This window comes from Dipodomys merriami, unplaced genomic scaffold (assembly GCF_024711535.1).
Source record: "Dipodomys merriami isolate MVZ:Mamm:240054 unplaced genomic scaffold, mDipMer1.0.p SCAF_3, whole genome shotgun sequence".
NCBI lineage: Eukaryota > Metazoa > Chordata > Mammalia > Rodentia > Heteromyidae > Dipodomys > Dipodomys merriami.
The window spans coordinates 64,881,912-64,898,314 of record NW_027204492.1 but is presented as its reverse complement, the minus strand read 5'-3'; the positions used below and the strand labels follow the sequence as shown (position 1 = coordinate 64,898,314).

General features: G+C 40.8%; 1 protein-coding gene across 1 annotated transcript; it reads left to right on the top strand.

Annotated features, from left to right (window-relative positions):
• The first annotated feature begins 208 nt into the window (after window positions 1–208).
• On the top strand, window positions 209–15,860 carry LOC138839505 (testis-specific protein TSX-like). The gene is made up of 7 exons (XM_070039076.1): window positions 209–302; window positions 836–951; window positions 5,084–5,123; window positions 6,504–6,585; window positions 8,093–8,196; window positions 10,415–10,467; window positions 15,495–15,860. Exons 2-7 carry the CDS (start codon window positions 858–860, stop codon window positions 15,527–15,529), a joined length of 408 nt encoding a protein of 135 aa, XP_069895177.1. The 5' UTR covers window positions 209–302; window positions 836–857; the 3' UTR covers window positions 15,530–15,860.
• Window positions 15,861–16,403: the final 543 nt, after the last annotated feature.

Genomic DNA, 16,403 nt, shown 5'->3' with positions numbered 1-16,403 from the left:
GGCTAAGTAAGCTGTTGGAGTTGAGGATTCCGTAGTGAGAAACCTATGGGCATCACGCCCACATCTCAACGGTTAGAGCTGCAGAGGGCACAAGACTATGGCTGCTAGCACGTGACTGCTTCCGTCACTGGGAGCACGTTCCATTCTCGAACTTTCTATGGAGACGTTGAAAAAGCAAAGCTGGTGAACTCTTCCGCTGTGGCCCAACTGGAGATCCGTACTCTTGAGTATTTGCCTTAACTACCATCTTACTTGGCTGCTGAAGGAGGGGGCGGGCAGGAAAGAAGGGCAAGCTTCTTCAGGTAGGGAAATCTAGTCTCTGAGATGACGAAGGCCAGTGCCACCATTGTCCAGTGAACGGTGAAAGAAAGGGTAGAGAACTGTTCGCTATGCACGCAGTCTCTCAACTTTCTCAGCCTTTCCATTATTACTAAGGGCCTAGGCCGTTGAACTGCCACTTTTAGATTTGGGGATTTTTGGGGGGGCGGTTCGCCTCTTTTGTTATTTTTCCCTCAACTTCACCCCAACAATGGGCTTAAGTTTCTCTAGTATACTCTTCCAGTCAAGGCTTAGGCCGCTGAACTGCCCTTTTTTATTTTTTATTCCTCAACTTGATTCAGTCGTCGCCGTTCCCCCTCCCACTTCTGCCCTCCCCACACACACCCCATTCCCCCTCTCTCCCACTCCCTTCCCCCGACTCTGCTCCTTCAACTTCACCTCCCCTCCCCTTGCCAACTCGCTTGCTGCTGCTCCATTTCCTTCCATATCTGCGCTACTTGTGCTATGCCTCAGGCCTGCTTCCTCTAATATCTCCCCTCTTATTCTATCCCCAAAGGTAGGCATCTAATTCCGTAGATATGTCTGAAGAGCAGGAACCCGAATTTCCTAAAGAGAACGGCCATGTGAGCGTTCCCTTGAAGCCCAAAGGCAACGAAGAGCATTTGAACAATGGTAACTCCCTGCTTTCTTATCCCTGCCCTCAGGAGGAAGAGCACCTGCACTGGTCATGAGTTCAGAGATGCTCACGGTCTTTTTTTTTTCTTAATAATATTTTATTGTAAAGGTGATGTACAGGAGGGTTACAGTTACTTAAGTAAGGTAATGAGTACATTTTTTTTTGTAAAATGTTACCCCCTCTCTCATTTTCTCCCACTTTCCCTCCCCCTTATTTTTAACTACTTATACAAAAGGGTTTAAGTTTTCAATTCAAATAAGATTATGTCTTCATAAGATTCTTTAAATATATATAATATGTATATAATATATTATATAATATGTATTATAATATATATATATATTAGGCCGGGCATGGTGACTCATGCCTGTAATTCTAATGTAATAACCCATAGTCTGGCCCACTGGAGGGGGCAGCCATTAAGAGGCTGATGACACCACCCCATGGGGCAAACTGTCAAGAAAGAATTGGACAAGACTTTCTAGGTTTTTATTTCCTTCCCTTCTAATTGGGCATATTTGATGACTTCAAATTCTTTGTTGGAGTTTTATTTTAGATCTTGTATGGACTTCTTTACCTCCTCAATAAGGAAGCTAAAAAAATAGAATGGAAGAAAGACAGCCTCTTCAGTAAAGGGTGTTGGTAAATTTGGTTAAATACCTGTAGAAAACTAAAGATAGATCCCCATGTATCACCCTACAACAGAATCAACTCCAAATGGATCAAAGACCTCGAAGTCAAAGCAGACACCCTGAAAACATTACAGGAAGGAATAAGAGAAATCCTAAGTTTCCTTGGCACAGGCTGAAATTTTCTTAATAGAGTCCCAGAAACACAACAAATCAAAGAAAGGTCAGACAAATAGGATTGCATGAAAGTGCAGAGCTTCTGCATGGCAAAGGACATAGCTAGCAAGATCAATAGAAAGCCTACCAATTGGAAGAAGATCTTCACTAGCCATACAATGGACAAGGGCCTTATATCTAAAATATACTTGGAACTCAAAAAATTAAATCCCCCAACAACAAATCCTCAAACAACTGCCCAATTAATAAGTGGGCTAAAGACTTAGAGACTTCTCTGAAGAGGAAATAAGAATGGCCAATAGACACATAAAGAAATACTTAACATCTCTGGCCACAAAAGGAATGCAAATTAAAACAACATTGAGAATCACCTCACCCCAGTTAGAATGGCTATAATCAAGAACTCTAATAACAACAGATGCTGGAGGGGATCTGGACAGAAAGGAACCCTACTGCATTGTTGGTGGGAGTGTAAACTTGTTCAACCACGCTGAAAGCAGTATGGAGGTTCCTCAAAAGACTCCACGTAGAGCTCCCCTATGTCCCAGTAATCCCACTTCTGGGCATTTACCCAAATGATCACAAACAAGGTCATACTAAAGCTACCAGCACAACTATGTTTATTGCAGCATTATTCACCATAGCATTATTCACCATAGCTAAGCTATGGAACCAACCCAGATACCTCTCAGCAGATGAATGTATCAAGAAAATGTGGGGTGTGTGTGTGTGTGTGTGTGTGTGTGTGTGTGTGTGTGTGTGTGTGTGTGTGTGTGTGTGTGTGTGTGTGTGTGTGTGTGTGTGTGTAATGGGTTTTTTAATTATATTTTTTAGTCTATTCTTTTTTGGTACTGGGGGTTGAACCCAGGATGTTGGACTTGCTAGGCAAGCGCTTTACCACCAAGCTACATCCCTCCTTGTTACTTTAAAGGGCCCACTAGCACTACAAGTTCCAGTACCAAAGTTGCTAAATGCTATTGTCTCTCCTCCAACTTTGCTATAGGATTCTAACAAAATCTTGGCTATAGCCGGGCGCCGGTGGTTCACACCTGTAATCCTAGCTACTCAGGAGGCTGAGATCTGAGGATCTCGGTTCAAAGCCAGCCCAGGCAGGAAAGTCCGTGAGACACTTATCTCCAATAAACCACTAAAAAACCGGAAGTGGCGCTGTGGCTCGTGGTAGAGCATTAGCCTTGAGCTGAAGAGCAGAGGGACAGCGCCCAGGACCAGAGTTCAAGCCCCATGACTGACAAAAAAAAATCTTGGCTATGTTTAGGTTCAGTGATATCATTAAACTTAAATCCACTGGTTGGGTTTGTTTTTTTAGTTTTTTGGATTATTTTAAGGTAGCAGACAATTTTTTTCCATTTTTTTTTATTATTGTCAAGGTGATGTACAGAGGGGTTACAGTTACATGTGTAAGGTAACAAGTACATTTCTTGTCAAACTTGTTAGCCTTCCCTCATTTTTTTCTCCTCCTTTCCCTCTCCCTCCTTCCCTATCCCCGCCCTGCCCCCTGCAAGTTGTACAGATCATTTCCAACATATTATCTTGTGTATATTGCTGTTGCATTGGTTCCCCCCTCCTTGTTCTTTGTCTCACCCTTCCCTAATTTAAATAAACGTACATGCAATACCAGGCTACCAAAATCAAATACAATGACAATAGGGGATATGCCATAGAGGGAAGAACATACAAAAGAAAAAAATCACATAGTACCTTAAAAACAATAATAACAGGGCTGGGAAGGTGGCTCAGTGGTAGAGTGCATGCCTTGCAAGCATGAGGCCCTGGGTTTGATTCCTCAGCACCACATAAGCAGAAAAAGCGGGAAATGGTGCTGTGGCTCAAGTGGTAGAGCCCTAGTCTTGAGCTGAAGAGCTGAGGGACAGTGCCCAGGCCCAGAGTTCAGGCCCCACGACCCACAAAAGAAAAAGAAAGAAAGAAAGAAAAAATAAATAAAAACCTCTTGTGTTCATGCTTTGGAGTTCATTTCACTTAGTGTCATCTTATATGGTCACATGGATATAGATATTAAGCTATTCTGCTCATCTGCTAAGATTATCCTAGAGGAATTTAGATTTTTGGATTTTTGTTGTTGTTGTTGTTTGGTTTTGAACTCAGGGTCTGGGTGCTGTCCCTGAGCTTCTTTTGTTGAAGGCTATTGCTATACTGCTTGAGCCACAGCACCACTTCTGGCTTTTTCTGAGTAGTATATTGGAGATAAGAGTCTCAGACTTTCCTGTCCTAGCTGGCTTCAAACTACAATCCTCAGATCTCAGCCTCCTGAGTAGCTAGGGTTACAGGTGTGAGCTGGTGCCCTGCTCACTTCTGGTTTTCTGGTAGTTAAATGGAGATAGAAGTCTCACAAACTTTCTTATTCTGGCTGGCTTTGAACCACAATCCTCAGATCTCAGCCTCCTGAGTAGCAAGAATTACAGGTGTGGGGCTGGGAAGGTGGCTCAGTGGTAGAGTGCTTGTTGATTCCTCAACACCACATAAGCAGAAAAAAAGCCAGAAGTGGTGCTGTGGCTCAAGTGGTAGAGTGCTAGCCTTGAGCTGAAGAGCTGAGGGACAGCACCGAGGCCCAGTTTTCAAGCCCCATGACTGGCAAAAAAAAAAAAAAAAAGAATTACATGTATGAGCCACCAGTGCCTGGCTGTCCATTGGGTGTGGGGGGAGTGTTTTTGTTTTGTTTTGTTTTGTTTTCTCGGTCCAAGGCTTGAACTCTGGGCCTGTGCACTGTCCCTGAGCTTCTTTTACTCAAGGCTAGCACTCTACCATTTGAGCCACGGTGCCACTTTCTGTGATTAATTGAAGATGAGAGTCTCATGAACTTTCCTGCCCTGGCTGATTCAAACCTTAATCCTTAGATCTCAGCCTCCTGAGTAGCCAGGATTAGGATTATAGGTATGAGCCACCAGTGACTGGCAGTCCATTAGTTTTTCAAGAATGAATAGTAGGAGCCAGTGACAGAGCAAGGGTCTGCATATTAGGGACTTTCTACCACCAGCAGATCAAGTACAACATGTCCTCTAACCCTTTCCCTTTCTTTCCATATTCCTCTTTGCTCTTTTTTCCAGTCCTGGGGCTTGAACTCAAGACCTGGGCACTGTCCCTGAGCTTCTTTTTGTTCAAGGCTAGTGCTCTACCACTTGAGTCACAGCACCACTTCTGGCTTTTTCTGTTTATGTGGTACTGAGGAATCAAACGCAGGGCTTCTTGCATGCTAGGCAAGCACTCTACCACTAAGCCACATTCTCAGCCTCCTCTTTGCTTTTCACTTGGGTTTTTACATTAACTTTATTTTTCATATATACAGGTGATTTCACCAGGAAGTTGAAAGACAGCTCATCATTGGGGTAAGTAACAAAACTTTTTTTGTCAGTCACGGGACTTGAACTCAGGGCCTGGCCTTAGCTTCTTTTTTGCTCAAGGTTGGTGCTCTGCCACTTGAGCTACAGCTCCACTTCTGGTTCGGGGGTGCCTAATTGGAGATAATAGTCTCACAGACTTCTCTGCCCAGGCTATCTTTGAACCAAAATCCTCATATCTCAGCCTCCTGAGTGGCTAGGATTATAGGCATGAAACACCAGCATGTGGCTTTAATAAACCTGCTTTTATTTACAAATACTAGAAATCAAAATTAGGTTAGCAGAAGCAGGACATCAGGGCTCATGCCTGTAATCCTCCTTACTGAGGATTGAGGTATGAGGACAGTCCAAGCAGAAAGGGTTGTGTAATTCCTGTCTCCAATTAAAGCCAAAAGTGGAGCTGATGCTCAAGTGATAGAGTACTAGCCTTCAGCAAAAAAAAAAAAAAAAAGCTCAGGCAGTGCCCACGCCCTGAGTTCAAGTCCCAAGACCAGTATTCACACACATACACAAAAAAAATTAGGTTAGCTAACAAGAACAAACTGAGCAAAAATCCATCCAAACTGAAGCTTTTCTTAAGTCACTAAGTACAACAAAGTGGACCAAAAAAAACCCAAATATATCAGATGAACCACTTAAGATTGCAAAGATATTTTAAAACAATCAAGAGCAAATTCAAACCTCTGGCTGTAGAATTGTGGTGAAAACAGACCCATCCCTCTGAATTTCAGTTTGTTTCATATTTAAAATTAAATTGTTGTGTATAACTCCTGATAACTCTCTCCGCTTCAACATTCTATTCAATGCATTCTCAAATTTCAATTTTACTTATTCCTTCATTTGATTTTAACCCCTGTATTCCATGTAAAAATATATTCCTACTTAACTCTCTGTTTTCTTGGTGTGTTTACATTTTAAATTGAATTATACAAATGAGGGGTTTCATTGTGACCTTTCCATACATGCATATAATATACTTTGATCCCATTCACCCCACTCTAACTTTTTTTGCCCCAGCCCCCCTTATTTTAACTTTCTGATAAAATATTGAAATAGATTTCATTGTGTGGTCTCTTTTAGTTTTGGGGGGTTTTTTTGGGGGGGGTCGGGTCGTGGGGCCTGAACTCTGGGCCTGGGCGCTGTCCCTCAGCTCTTCAGCTCAAGGCTAGCGCTCTACCACTTGAGCCATAGCACCACTTCCGGCTTTTTTTTTCTGCTTATATGGTGCTGAGGAATCAAACCCAGGGCCTCATGCATGCAAGGCAAGCACTCTACCACTGAGCCACCTTCCCAGCCCCATGTGGTCTCTTTTAAATTGCATACAGTTGGGTATGGGGCAATAGTGTTTGTTATGTGATTTATTTCTAGCCAAGAAAATTCACTTCACCTGCGAGAAGTTCTTCAAAAAGAGGCCAGCAGTGATGATGATGATATAAACGGTCACCAAAGTGTGAGTGGGGCAAGGAGAACACAAAATGCTGATACGTGGGAACCTGAGGAACATGGGAAATGACAAAGGGAAAGATCCAAAGACGCTAACATATGTGTAAAATTATTAGGATATGATGTCCATTAAAATTGAACTTCACTGAGAATGTATTTGGCTAGTCATCATAGTCTTTTTCATAAGTCCTATTAGAGCCTTGAGATAAAAATCAATAGGAGAAAGAGAGAGAAAAAAACTACAAAGTTTCCCATTCCTGTTTGAAAAAGGAAAAACAAATGTGCCTATGTGATTTGTCTTTGAGAATTAGATCCTAAATATGTTTGCAGATCTCCAAACTGTCATTGGAAAGATCTAATCTAATAAAAATCATGTGGTGCTTTTATGTCCTACAGTAATTCTAGCCTGCCATTTAATATTTCTGTGGATAGGGAATTAATTGCCTCCCAAGGGAGCCTGTTAGATCTTTGAAGAGCTCTGCTATTAGAACTTTGCTGCTTATGCCAAGTGAAGAGCTGTTTTGCTATAGTTTAAACTGTTTAATTCAACTCCTTTGAACCATACATAACAAATCAAATGCTGCTTCCATATGATTGGCCCTCTGACAGAAATAGTGGCTGTGCTAATTTACCTTATACTGCACAAGGGTTCATTTTTCTCTACATTTATGCACATTATATTGACCTTTTGACAAGAGTTATCCTAACAGGTGTAAATTTATGCCTTACAGTATCAGTTTTGAATTGTACTTCCCTGGTGATTAGTGATGTGCTGAGTACCTTTCCACATTGTTCTTGGCTAGTATGTCTTTAATGGAAAAAATATCTTTTTTGTGTGCCAGTCCTGAGGTTTGAACACAAGGCTTGAGCACTATCCCTGAGCTTTTTTGCTCAAGGCTGGTGTTCTATCACTTGAGCCACAGCTTCACTTCTGGCTTTGTGATGGTTAATTGGGACTTTCCTGCCTGGGCTGGCTTTGAACTGAGATCTTCAGATCTCAGTCCCCTGGATGGCTGGGATTACAGGCAGGAACCACCAGTGCCCAGTTTAATTTTATTTTTAATTGATGCATAATAAATGTGCAAGTATGTATGGAGTACAATGTACTATTTAAATGGCATTACTATTTTTATTACATACCTTTATAATATAGTATAAAATCAAGAATATAACACCTTTCTTTGTTTCCAGTAAATATACAGTAGTTGTCTTTAAGTAATCATGATAATTATGGGCTATAAAATTGCTCCAAATACTGAATTAGCAAGTACTGGAATAAATACAGTTTAGTTCCCATGAGCCTCTGGTCATATTCATATCCACTGATTAAGATATAACTTTCTTTTATTGTTTAAAGCTGCTTATGGGGTAAAGCTGATGATTAAGCCTTGTCTCAACTTTATTTTTCATTGTTTCAGGCTATCACTTATAATGTGAATAGTAACACTGCCGAAACTTCTATCTAGTGCTGTTTTCCTCTTTGACTTTCCCTGTTAATCTTGATCATTTAATAGGTATCCACAGAGGATGAAGATGAGAATAGCTTCAGTGACAGTGACCCTGAAGATAATGTGAGGGTCATCATTGGCAAAATAACAATAAATCCTGCCATTTTGAAGTATGTACCTTAAGCTTACTTGGGTTTTGAGATATCTAGGAAGAAACACATTACCTATGCTTGGAATATTACCCTTGTTATCAGACGGAAAAGAATTTAGGAGTTGGGCTGGGAAGGTGGCTCAGTGGTAGAGCGCTTGCCTTGCATGCCTGAGGCCCTGGGTTCGATTCCTCAGCACCACATAAGCAAAAAAAAAGAAAAAAGCCGGAAGTGGCACTGTGGCTTAAGTGGTAGAGCGCTAGCCTTGAGCTGAAGAGCTGAGGGACAGCACCCAGATCCAGAGTTCAGGCCCCACGACCGGACCCAAAAAAAAAAAAAAAAAGAATTTGGGAGTTCAATTAAATCCATAGTGAATGACATCACTTTATTTTTTTAATGTTATAAATTTTATTGACAGAGTCAAAAAGAACACAGCCAGACATTTGGTTATCTTTGCCACTGTAATGTATCATTACTAGAAAAAGGAAATTAAGAGTCTACTTAAGGCACTTCAGATAAAAGCCAATTTTCAATTTTTCACAAAAGAAACTTTTTTTAAGTGTAGTTCATCTGCTTTTGTACAGATTCATCCAAAATGCTGCCCTTCTCCTTACAGAAAAAAAAATGTGCTCTTTAAAGAGGAGACAAAACAAATACAAAACCCTGTCATTCATTCAGTGACCATGGCAGATAGCTGAGCTATACAGACTGCACGGTAGTAATATTCCTTGGGACCCAACAATCCAGGGCATCTTTATACAGGTCTCATAATAACAGCACAAATAAATATAGCCTGAGACAAGTACGAGAATCGCACATGAGAAATTGAGAACCACCTAATTACAGGAGAATAATTAACAAAAGGTGGCTCTATTTAAGAGCAAAAGGCCAACTGTATCCCCCGCTTTCCACCAAATCGACTACAGAATCCCACATATGTTTATCTCCATTCCATCTACAAAGTGCTCTTGCATAGGACACTTCTACCACATGAGGATTGTTTAATGGTAAATAGCAGGAGACAATGACATCACTTTAGACTACTTTAGACATTGGGATTTTGTTGTTATTGTTCCTGGTAATAGGGCTTGAACTCAGGGCTGGCTGTTGTTCCTGAGCTTTTCTTGCCCAAAGATAGCACTTTACCACTTGAGCCATAGCTCCACTTCTGGCTTTTTGGTAGTTAATTGGAGATAAGAATCTCACACACTTTCTTGCCAGGGTTGGCTCTGAACCATAATTCTCAAATCTGAGGCTCCTGAGTAGCTAGGATTACAGGCATAAGGCACGGGTGTTCAGCTGTGTGGGGTTTTTTTTGGGGGGGGGGAGTTGTATTTTGAGTATTAGGTTTTTTAGGAGTTTGTTGTTATTGTTGTAAGCATGTTGTGATGTTTGTTAAGAATTTTCATGCTTAAAAAGAGTAAGAGAGGGGCTGGGAAGGTGGCTCAGTGGTAGAGCACTTGCCTTGCAAGCCTGAGGCCCTGGGTTCGATTCCTCAGCACCACATAAGCAAAAAGAAAAAAGCCGGAAGTGGTGCTGTGGCTCAAGTGGTAGAGTGCTAGCCTTGAGTTGAAGAGCTGAGGGACAGCGCCCAGGCCCAGAGTTCAGGCCCCACAACTGGACCCAAAAAAAAAAAAAAAAAAAAAAAAAGAGTAAGAGAGCCAGGCACTGGTGGCTCATGCCTCTCATCCTACCTACTCAGGAGGCTGAGATCTGAGGATCCGGTTCAAAGCCAGCCTGGGCAGGAAAGTCCATGAGACTTCTATCTCCAATAAACCACCAGAAAACCAGAAGTGGTGTTAAGAAAGAATAAGAGAGACAGTAAATCTATTTCTTTGGGTGGTACTACATTTTAAGCTAAAGGCCTCATACTTGCTAGGCAGGAACTACACATTCCCAGCATATTTCTGATAAAATGGAAGTACAATGAAGTACAAATCAATGTTCTGTAAAATTCAGAACATTTTAGTTTTGTTCAATAATCTACTTTTAGTTTGCCATTTACAATTTAAGAAAGGGACACATATTTCCTTTATCATTAAAGTAAAATAAATTTCACATATCTCTCTCTCTCTACCTTTTTAATTGAAAGATGTCTTGTTCTAAAATTAAGGTCAGAATCTTCCATCAATCTCCTTTCCAGTATGAATAGGACATAGTTTTATGAATGTATACTCATATAAATAACACTTCAAATTGCTGATGTCACAATTAATGACACTGTACCTCTGTACCCTAGGCAGATGCTTTTAAACTCTCAAACTAGTGAAAACACGGGAGCATCTACATCAGGTACCTTCCTTTTTGTTTGTATTATTACTGAAGTTATATTTGTTTCATTATAGCCTCACCATCTGGTGTTTAGAACTCTTGTGTGACATACCCATTTGCGATATGTTCCATCCAAACAGGAGTGTTAAGATGACTCTGAACTTCAGGAATGGGGTGGGTTTGCTCTTTGGGATTTAGAGCAAGAGGAAACTTATCCTTTAAAAAAGCTCTCAATGCAGTATTTTTTGCTGACTCTCAGAACTTGAAGGTATTCTTTCTTGTTTCCTCCTCCTTCACTAAGTTCAAAATAAGGCATATATCTTCTCTCTAAATTTTACAGACTCTTAACCAACATAGCCAATCCCATAGCATATCACCTTTATAGCAAAATCAGTGCCCAAGAAGCAATTATGCATGACCATGTAGCTTTCTCATAAATAATAGATGTATAGGAACAGAATTGGGGGATAAAGGAAGTCCAAGTGGCTCCCATTCCTTCCTCTCTCTAACTTAACTTTTATGCCTTAGCAACCCTTAACTTTCTAGACCATAAAGGGAGCAAAGGTAAGAAGAGTAGTAATTGAGTACCTTCTAGAGAGCAGCTGGGTTTGCTGATTTGTTTTTTTGTTGTTGTTGTTTTTTGTTTTGTTTTTTTTTTTGGTCGGTCATGGGGCTTGAACTCTGGTTCTGGGCACTGTCCCTGAGCTCTTCAGCTCAAAGGGAGCGCTCTACTACTTGAGTCACAGCGCCACTTCCAGTTTTCTGGTGGTTAATTGGAGATGAGTCTCACAGATTTTCCTTCCCGGGCTGGCTTTGAACCACGATCCTCAGATCTCAGTCTCCTAAGTAGCTAGGATTACAGGCGTGAGCCTGGTACCAGTGCCTGTCTGGTAAATAATGTTTTTTGTTTGTTTGTTTTGTTTTGTTTTGGTCCGGTCGTGGGGCCTGAACTCTGGGCCTGGGCACTGTCCCTCAGCTCTACCACTACCTCTAGCACTCTACCACTTGAGCCACAGCACCACTTCTGGCTTTTTTTTCTGCTTATGTGGTGCTGAGGAATCAAACCCAGGACCTCATGCATGCAAGGCAAGCGCTGTACCACTGAGCCAACTTCCCAGCCCTAAATAATGTTTTGAATGTAGAGTAAAATACATTGCTCCCATCCTCATCCCCACCCTCCACTTCTAATTATTTTACTTCCCAGTTTTCAGGAATTTAAATAGTGCTATATTCATGAGAAAAGCAGTCTGGGAATGTGGCTTAGTGGTAGAGTGCTTGCCTAGCATGCATGAAGCCCTGGGTTCAATTCCTCAGTACCATATAAACAGAAAAAGCTGGAAGTGGCACTGTGGTTCAAGTAGTACAGTGCTATCCTTGAGCAGAAGAAGCTCAGGGACAGGGCCCAGGCCCTGTGTTCAAGCCCCAGGACTGGCAAAAAAAATTAAAAGAAAAAGGTACTTCTGCAGCCTGGTTATCATGTATATGTATGCATGTGCATGCATACATATGCACATACATACACACATTTACATTTATATACATACACACACATTTACCCATACTATATTTACATTATATACACATAGCATTTACAACTATAACCACCTTACCTAAATCCACAAAAGCCTTTTATCCCACCCATAAGACTAGTTTCAGGAAAGAAACTTACTCTCTCATCTACCAATGTCCAGTCATAGTCATAAATAAAATTTCTTTATAAGGCTTTAAATCCCAAATATTTACCAAAGGCCACATTCCCATCATGAAGGAGGAACTCTGCTGATCCACATAAAGAGATTTTCTCTTGAGTATCAGTCTGAAAACAGTGAACTAGTTTTGTCCAATGAAAATTTTATTTTCTCTGTGGTACTCCAAGCTCTTGCACTCACAGAAAACAAAAATCTGGTTTATATTTTTCTGGGAAAAAATATATTTAGGCATTGTGTATATGCGAGTATATAAAGGGTAAGGACCTGCCCTAAGTCTTAGGACAGTAAAGGCCATTCCTGATGAGCCCTTAGACAGAAATGAGAAACATCTTATTGGAAACTGAAAAAAAAACTGTAAACTGCTCAATAAATTAGATAAGTAGGTCTGATCCAAAGGACCCAATGATTTGCCTTGGAGTTTTTGTGTGTGTGCCACTAGTACTGGGGTTTGAACTCAGGGCCTGAGCACTGTCCCTTAGCTTTTACAGTCAAAGCTGGCACTTGAGCCACACAGCTCCATTTTCAATTTTTTGGTGGTTAATTGAAGATAAGCATCTCTAGGTTTTATCTGACCTTGCTGGCTTCAAACCTCAGATCTTAGCCTCCTTAGTAGCTAGAATTACAGGTGTGAGTCACCAGTGCCCAGCTGGAATTTTTTTGTCTCTTCTTTTTTGGTACTAGGGATCAAGCCTAAGACTTGCACTTGCTGAGCAAGCACTTTGCCACTTAGCTACATCCCAGCCCTGGATTTTTTTTTTTTTTTTTTTTTTTTTTGGCCAGTCCTGGGGCTTGAACTCTGGGCCTGGGCACTGTCCCGGAGCTTCTTTTGCATAAAGCTAGCACTCTACTATTAAGCCACATTCCCAACCCCTGTAATTTTTGAATGAAAAAAAGATTCATTTAACATAAGTAAAGTTTTTTTTTCCCCTAGATCCAAGAATCTATAAAATTCACTCACTGAGTGAGCGAAAAGACTCAGGATTTGTCTTCAATTGATCAATTAAACATTCTACTTTTAATTAAGTGGTTTCAGAGGAGAATAAAGGTGAAACAATTGGTTTTGAAGGTATTTACTCTTTGTCTGGCTTAGAGTCTGGTAGAGCAACAAAAAGTGTTTCACGTTTACCATATTTAGTAATAATAATATTATGACATCAGCATACAGTACTGTTCTTATGTACTGAAGAGAATGTACAAATGTAAAAAACTAAACCAAAATGCATATTATTTCAGTAGCTTATGGGAGAGCCATACAAAAACATTTTTTGGTTCTAGTCCTGAGGCTTGAACTGAGGTCCTGGGTATTGACCTGACCCTAGCGCTCTACCAATTGAGCCACTACTCCACTTCCAGCTTTTTTGGTGCTTAATTGCAGATAAGAGTTTCATAGACTTTCCTACCCATCCTGGCTTCGAACCTCAGTCCTCAGATCTCAGCCTCCTAAGTAGTTAGGATTGCAGGCATGAGCCACCAGAGCTGGCTCTTTACCCTTTATCTACTGGCACATACACAATGCCAATATTTTTCAGAAAAAAATATCATCCTCAGAACATAATAAAATGAGGATAGAGACAAAATTTCTATTGCGGGACTGGGAATGTGGCTTAGTGGTAGAGTGCTTGCTTAACATGCATGAAGCCCTGGGTTCGATTCCTCAGTACCATATACACAGAAAAAGCCCGAAGTGGAGCTGTGGCTCAAGTGGTAGAGTGCTAGCCTTGAGCAAAAGAAGGTCAGGGACAGTGCCCAGGCCCAGAGTTCAAGCCCCGGGATTGACAAAACAAATTTCTATTGCAATAACCTCTTAATTTATACCTTAGAAATTTTATTCTTACATGCTAGTTATTTTTCATTGTTGTAACAAAATGCCTTCTCAGAAAGCAGCTTCAAAGAAAGATTTCAGAAGTTTCAGTCCATGGTTGGCTGGGTCCATTATTTTTGGCCAGAAGTTCAAGGGGAAGAGGACAGGTAGAATAGAGCTTCTCATCTTATGGCAGCCAAGAGGCAGAAAGAGGGTTAAGGTCAAGCCAAGATAAGGTACATATCCTTCAAAAGCACACTACTAGTGACCTCGTTTCTCCAATCAGGCCGCACCTCTTGATTTCCGCCATTTCCTACTAATGTCATCAAAGTATGAGTCCATCCGAAGATGGATTCATTGATCAGGCCAGAGCCCTAATGATTCAGTGATTGGATCCACATGCTGGGGCCAAGCCTTCAACATAGTGTCCTGGGAGGACACTTCATACACAAACCATAAGATCTTACTATCCAAATCTTGTTGTGGTAGAATGTCAGTGAATGACAATGGCTTAACATTTTACTGTACTTGCTTAAGGGGTTTTTTTTTGGGGGGGTCAGTCGTGGGGCTTAAACTCTGGGCCTGGGCACTGTCCCTGAGTTCTTCAGCAAAAGTGCTCTACCACTTGAGCCACAGCATTGCTTCCAGTTTTCTGGTAGTTAATTGGAGATAGTAGTCTCACGGACTTTCCTGCCAAGGGCTGGCTTTGAACCGTGATCCTCAGATCTCAGCCTCCTGAGTAGCTAGGATTACAGGCATGAGCCACCGGTGCCCAGCTTGCTTAAGTTTTTTTTTTTAATTTTTTTATTGTAAAGATACTATACAGAGGGTTACAGTTACATGAGTGAGGTAATGAGTACACTTCCTCTTGAACATTGTTACCCCCTCCATTGTTTTCCCCCTACCATCCCCTCCCTTTGCTTAAGTTTTAAGAATAATAAAATAAGGGATGGATAGGGCTAGGGAGAAGAACAATGATGAAAGGGGTGACATTGATCTAGATGCATGGTACTCATAAACTGATACGTTGAATCCCTTTGGAACAACTACTTAAAGATAAAAAATGTTCTGATTGAAAAAAGAATAATATAATTGCAGATAACTGGCAAGAGTTGAAGATAAAAATACAAAAAAAAGAGAAGGAAGGACAAAAAACAAAAAATAGCATCTAAAGATAGACTAGATTGAATTTTGACCTTTTTCTATTTTTAATTCACTCATACAGGGTGGAGCAGGAAGAGGTCAAATCTGTGTCTCACTAAGAGTGGCTTTTCTTTGTTCGACATTGATTTTATCAGGTCTTAACTGGGATTCTATTTTTTTAATTTAATGCAGTTTCAATAACTCAGGGTGATTTAGAAGTAAAATTTTCTAGTTTTTACTTTATATATTTTTACTTAGGTATCTAATACAGCTGAAATTTGATAATACTTGACTATTCATGTGTGGGATCAACCAGATCCCATTTCTACAGGTGGGGGTGGGAGTGCATTACTGGAAAGTAGAAAGGAGAAAGTAACTAAGAGTTTTTCTTTCAGTTTCCACCACCAACACCACTACGGAAGAAGAATGAGAAAATGCAAGCCCGATATCTGCTTCGCTCCATAAGTGAAATTGTGACAAATTGGTTTTTTAAAATAATTGCATGAACTGTGGTGTAGTGTTGGGCAAACAAGCATTAAGGCTTATGATCCCAATATCCCAGTACCCCCTCCCACCCCCAAAAAAAACAGCCTAAAAGTAATGAATGGCTTCATCTCTACCATATACCTCAAAGGAAATCAGAGTCAGAATATAATCAGATTTGTGAACTAATCTGGAATGTGCCATCTCTGTTAAATCTTAAGTGTTTTAAAAATTGAGCACTATTGCTCAGCCGGGGACACACACAAAAAAAATCTAAAGTCATGTATATGTCACAATAAAATTGTTTATGGAGCTGAATAAAAGCAGTTTATTTTGAAAGCTTTGTGTTTCTGTGTGAAAGTTTCTAACACATTCTTTCTCAACTACATTAGTTAGCTCAGGATTTATCTTTAAAAAAAAAAAAAAACTGAGCTGGGCACCAGTGGCTCACGCCTGTAATCCTAGCTAGCCAGGAGGCTGAGATCTGAGGATAGAGATTCAAAGCCAGCCCAGGCAGAAAAGTCCATGAGACCCATCTCCAATTAACCACCAGAAAACAGGAAGTGGCACTGTGGCTCAAGTGGTAGAGCACTTGCCTTGAGCTGAAGAGCTCAAGGACAGCGCCCAGGCCCTGAATTCAAGCCCCACGACAAAAGAAAAAAGAAAAGAAAAAACAAGAGAACTGGGTGCTGGTGGCTCATACCTGTAATCCTAGCTAGCCAGGAGGCTGAGATTTGAGGATTGTGATTCAAAGCCAGCCCAGGTAGGAAAGTCTGTGAGACTCATGTCCAATTAACTACCAAAAAGCCAAAAGTGGGGCT

Bases quoted from the DNA above. Each gene is read 5' to 3' on its own strand.
- LOC138839505 (XM_070039076.1), top strand. From the start codon at position 858: ATGTCTGAAGAGCAGGAACCCGAATTTCCTAAAGAGAACGGCCATGTG. The intron at 5,124-6,503 runs GTAAGTAACAAA...ATTTATTTCTAG, and splicing joins AAAGACAGCTCATCATTGGG to CCAAGAAAATTCACTTCACC. The intron at 6,586-8,092 runs GTGAGTGGGGCA...ATCATTTAATAG, and splicing joins ATATAAACGGTCACCAAAGT to GTATCCACAGAGGATGAAGA.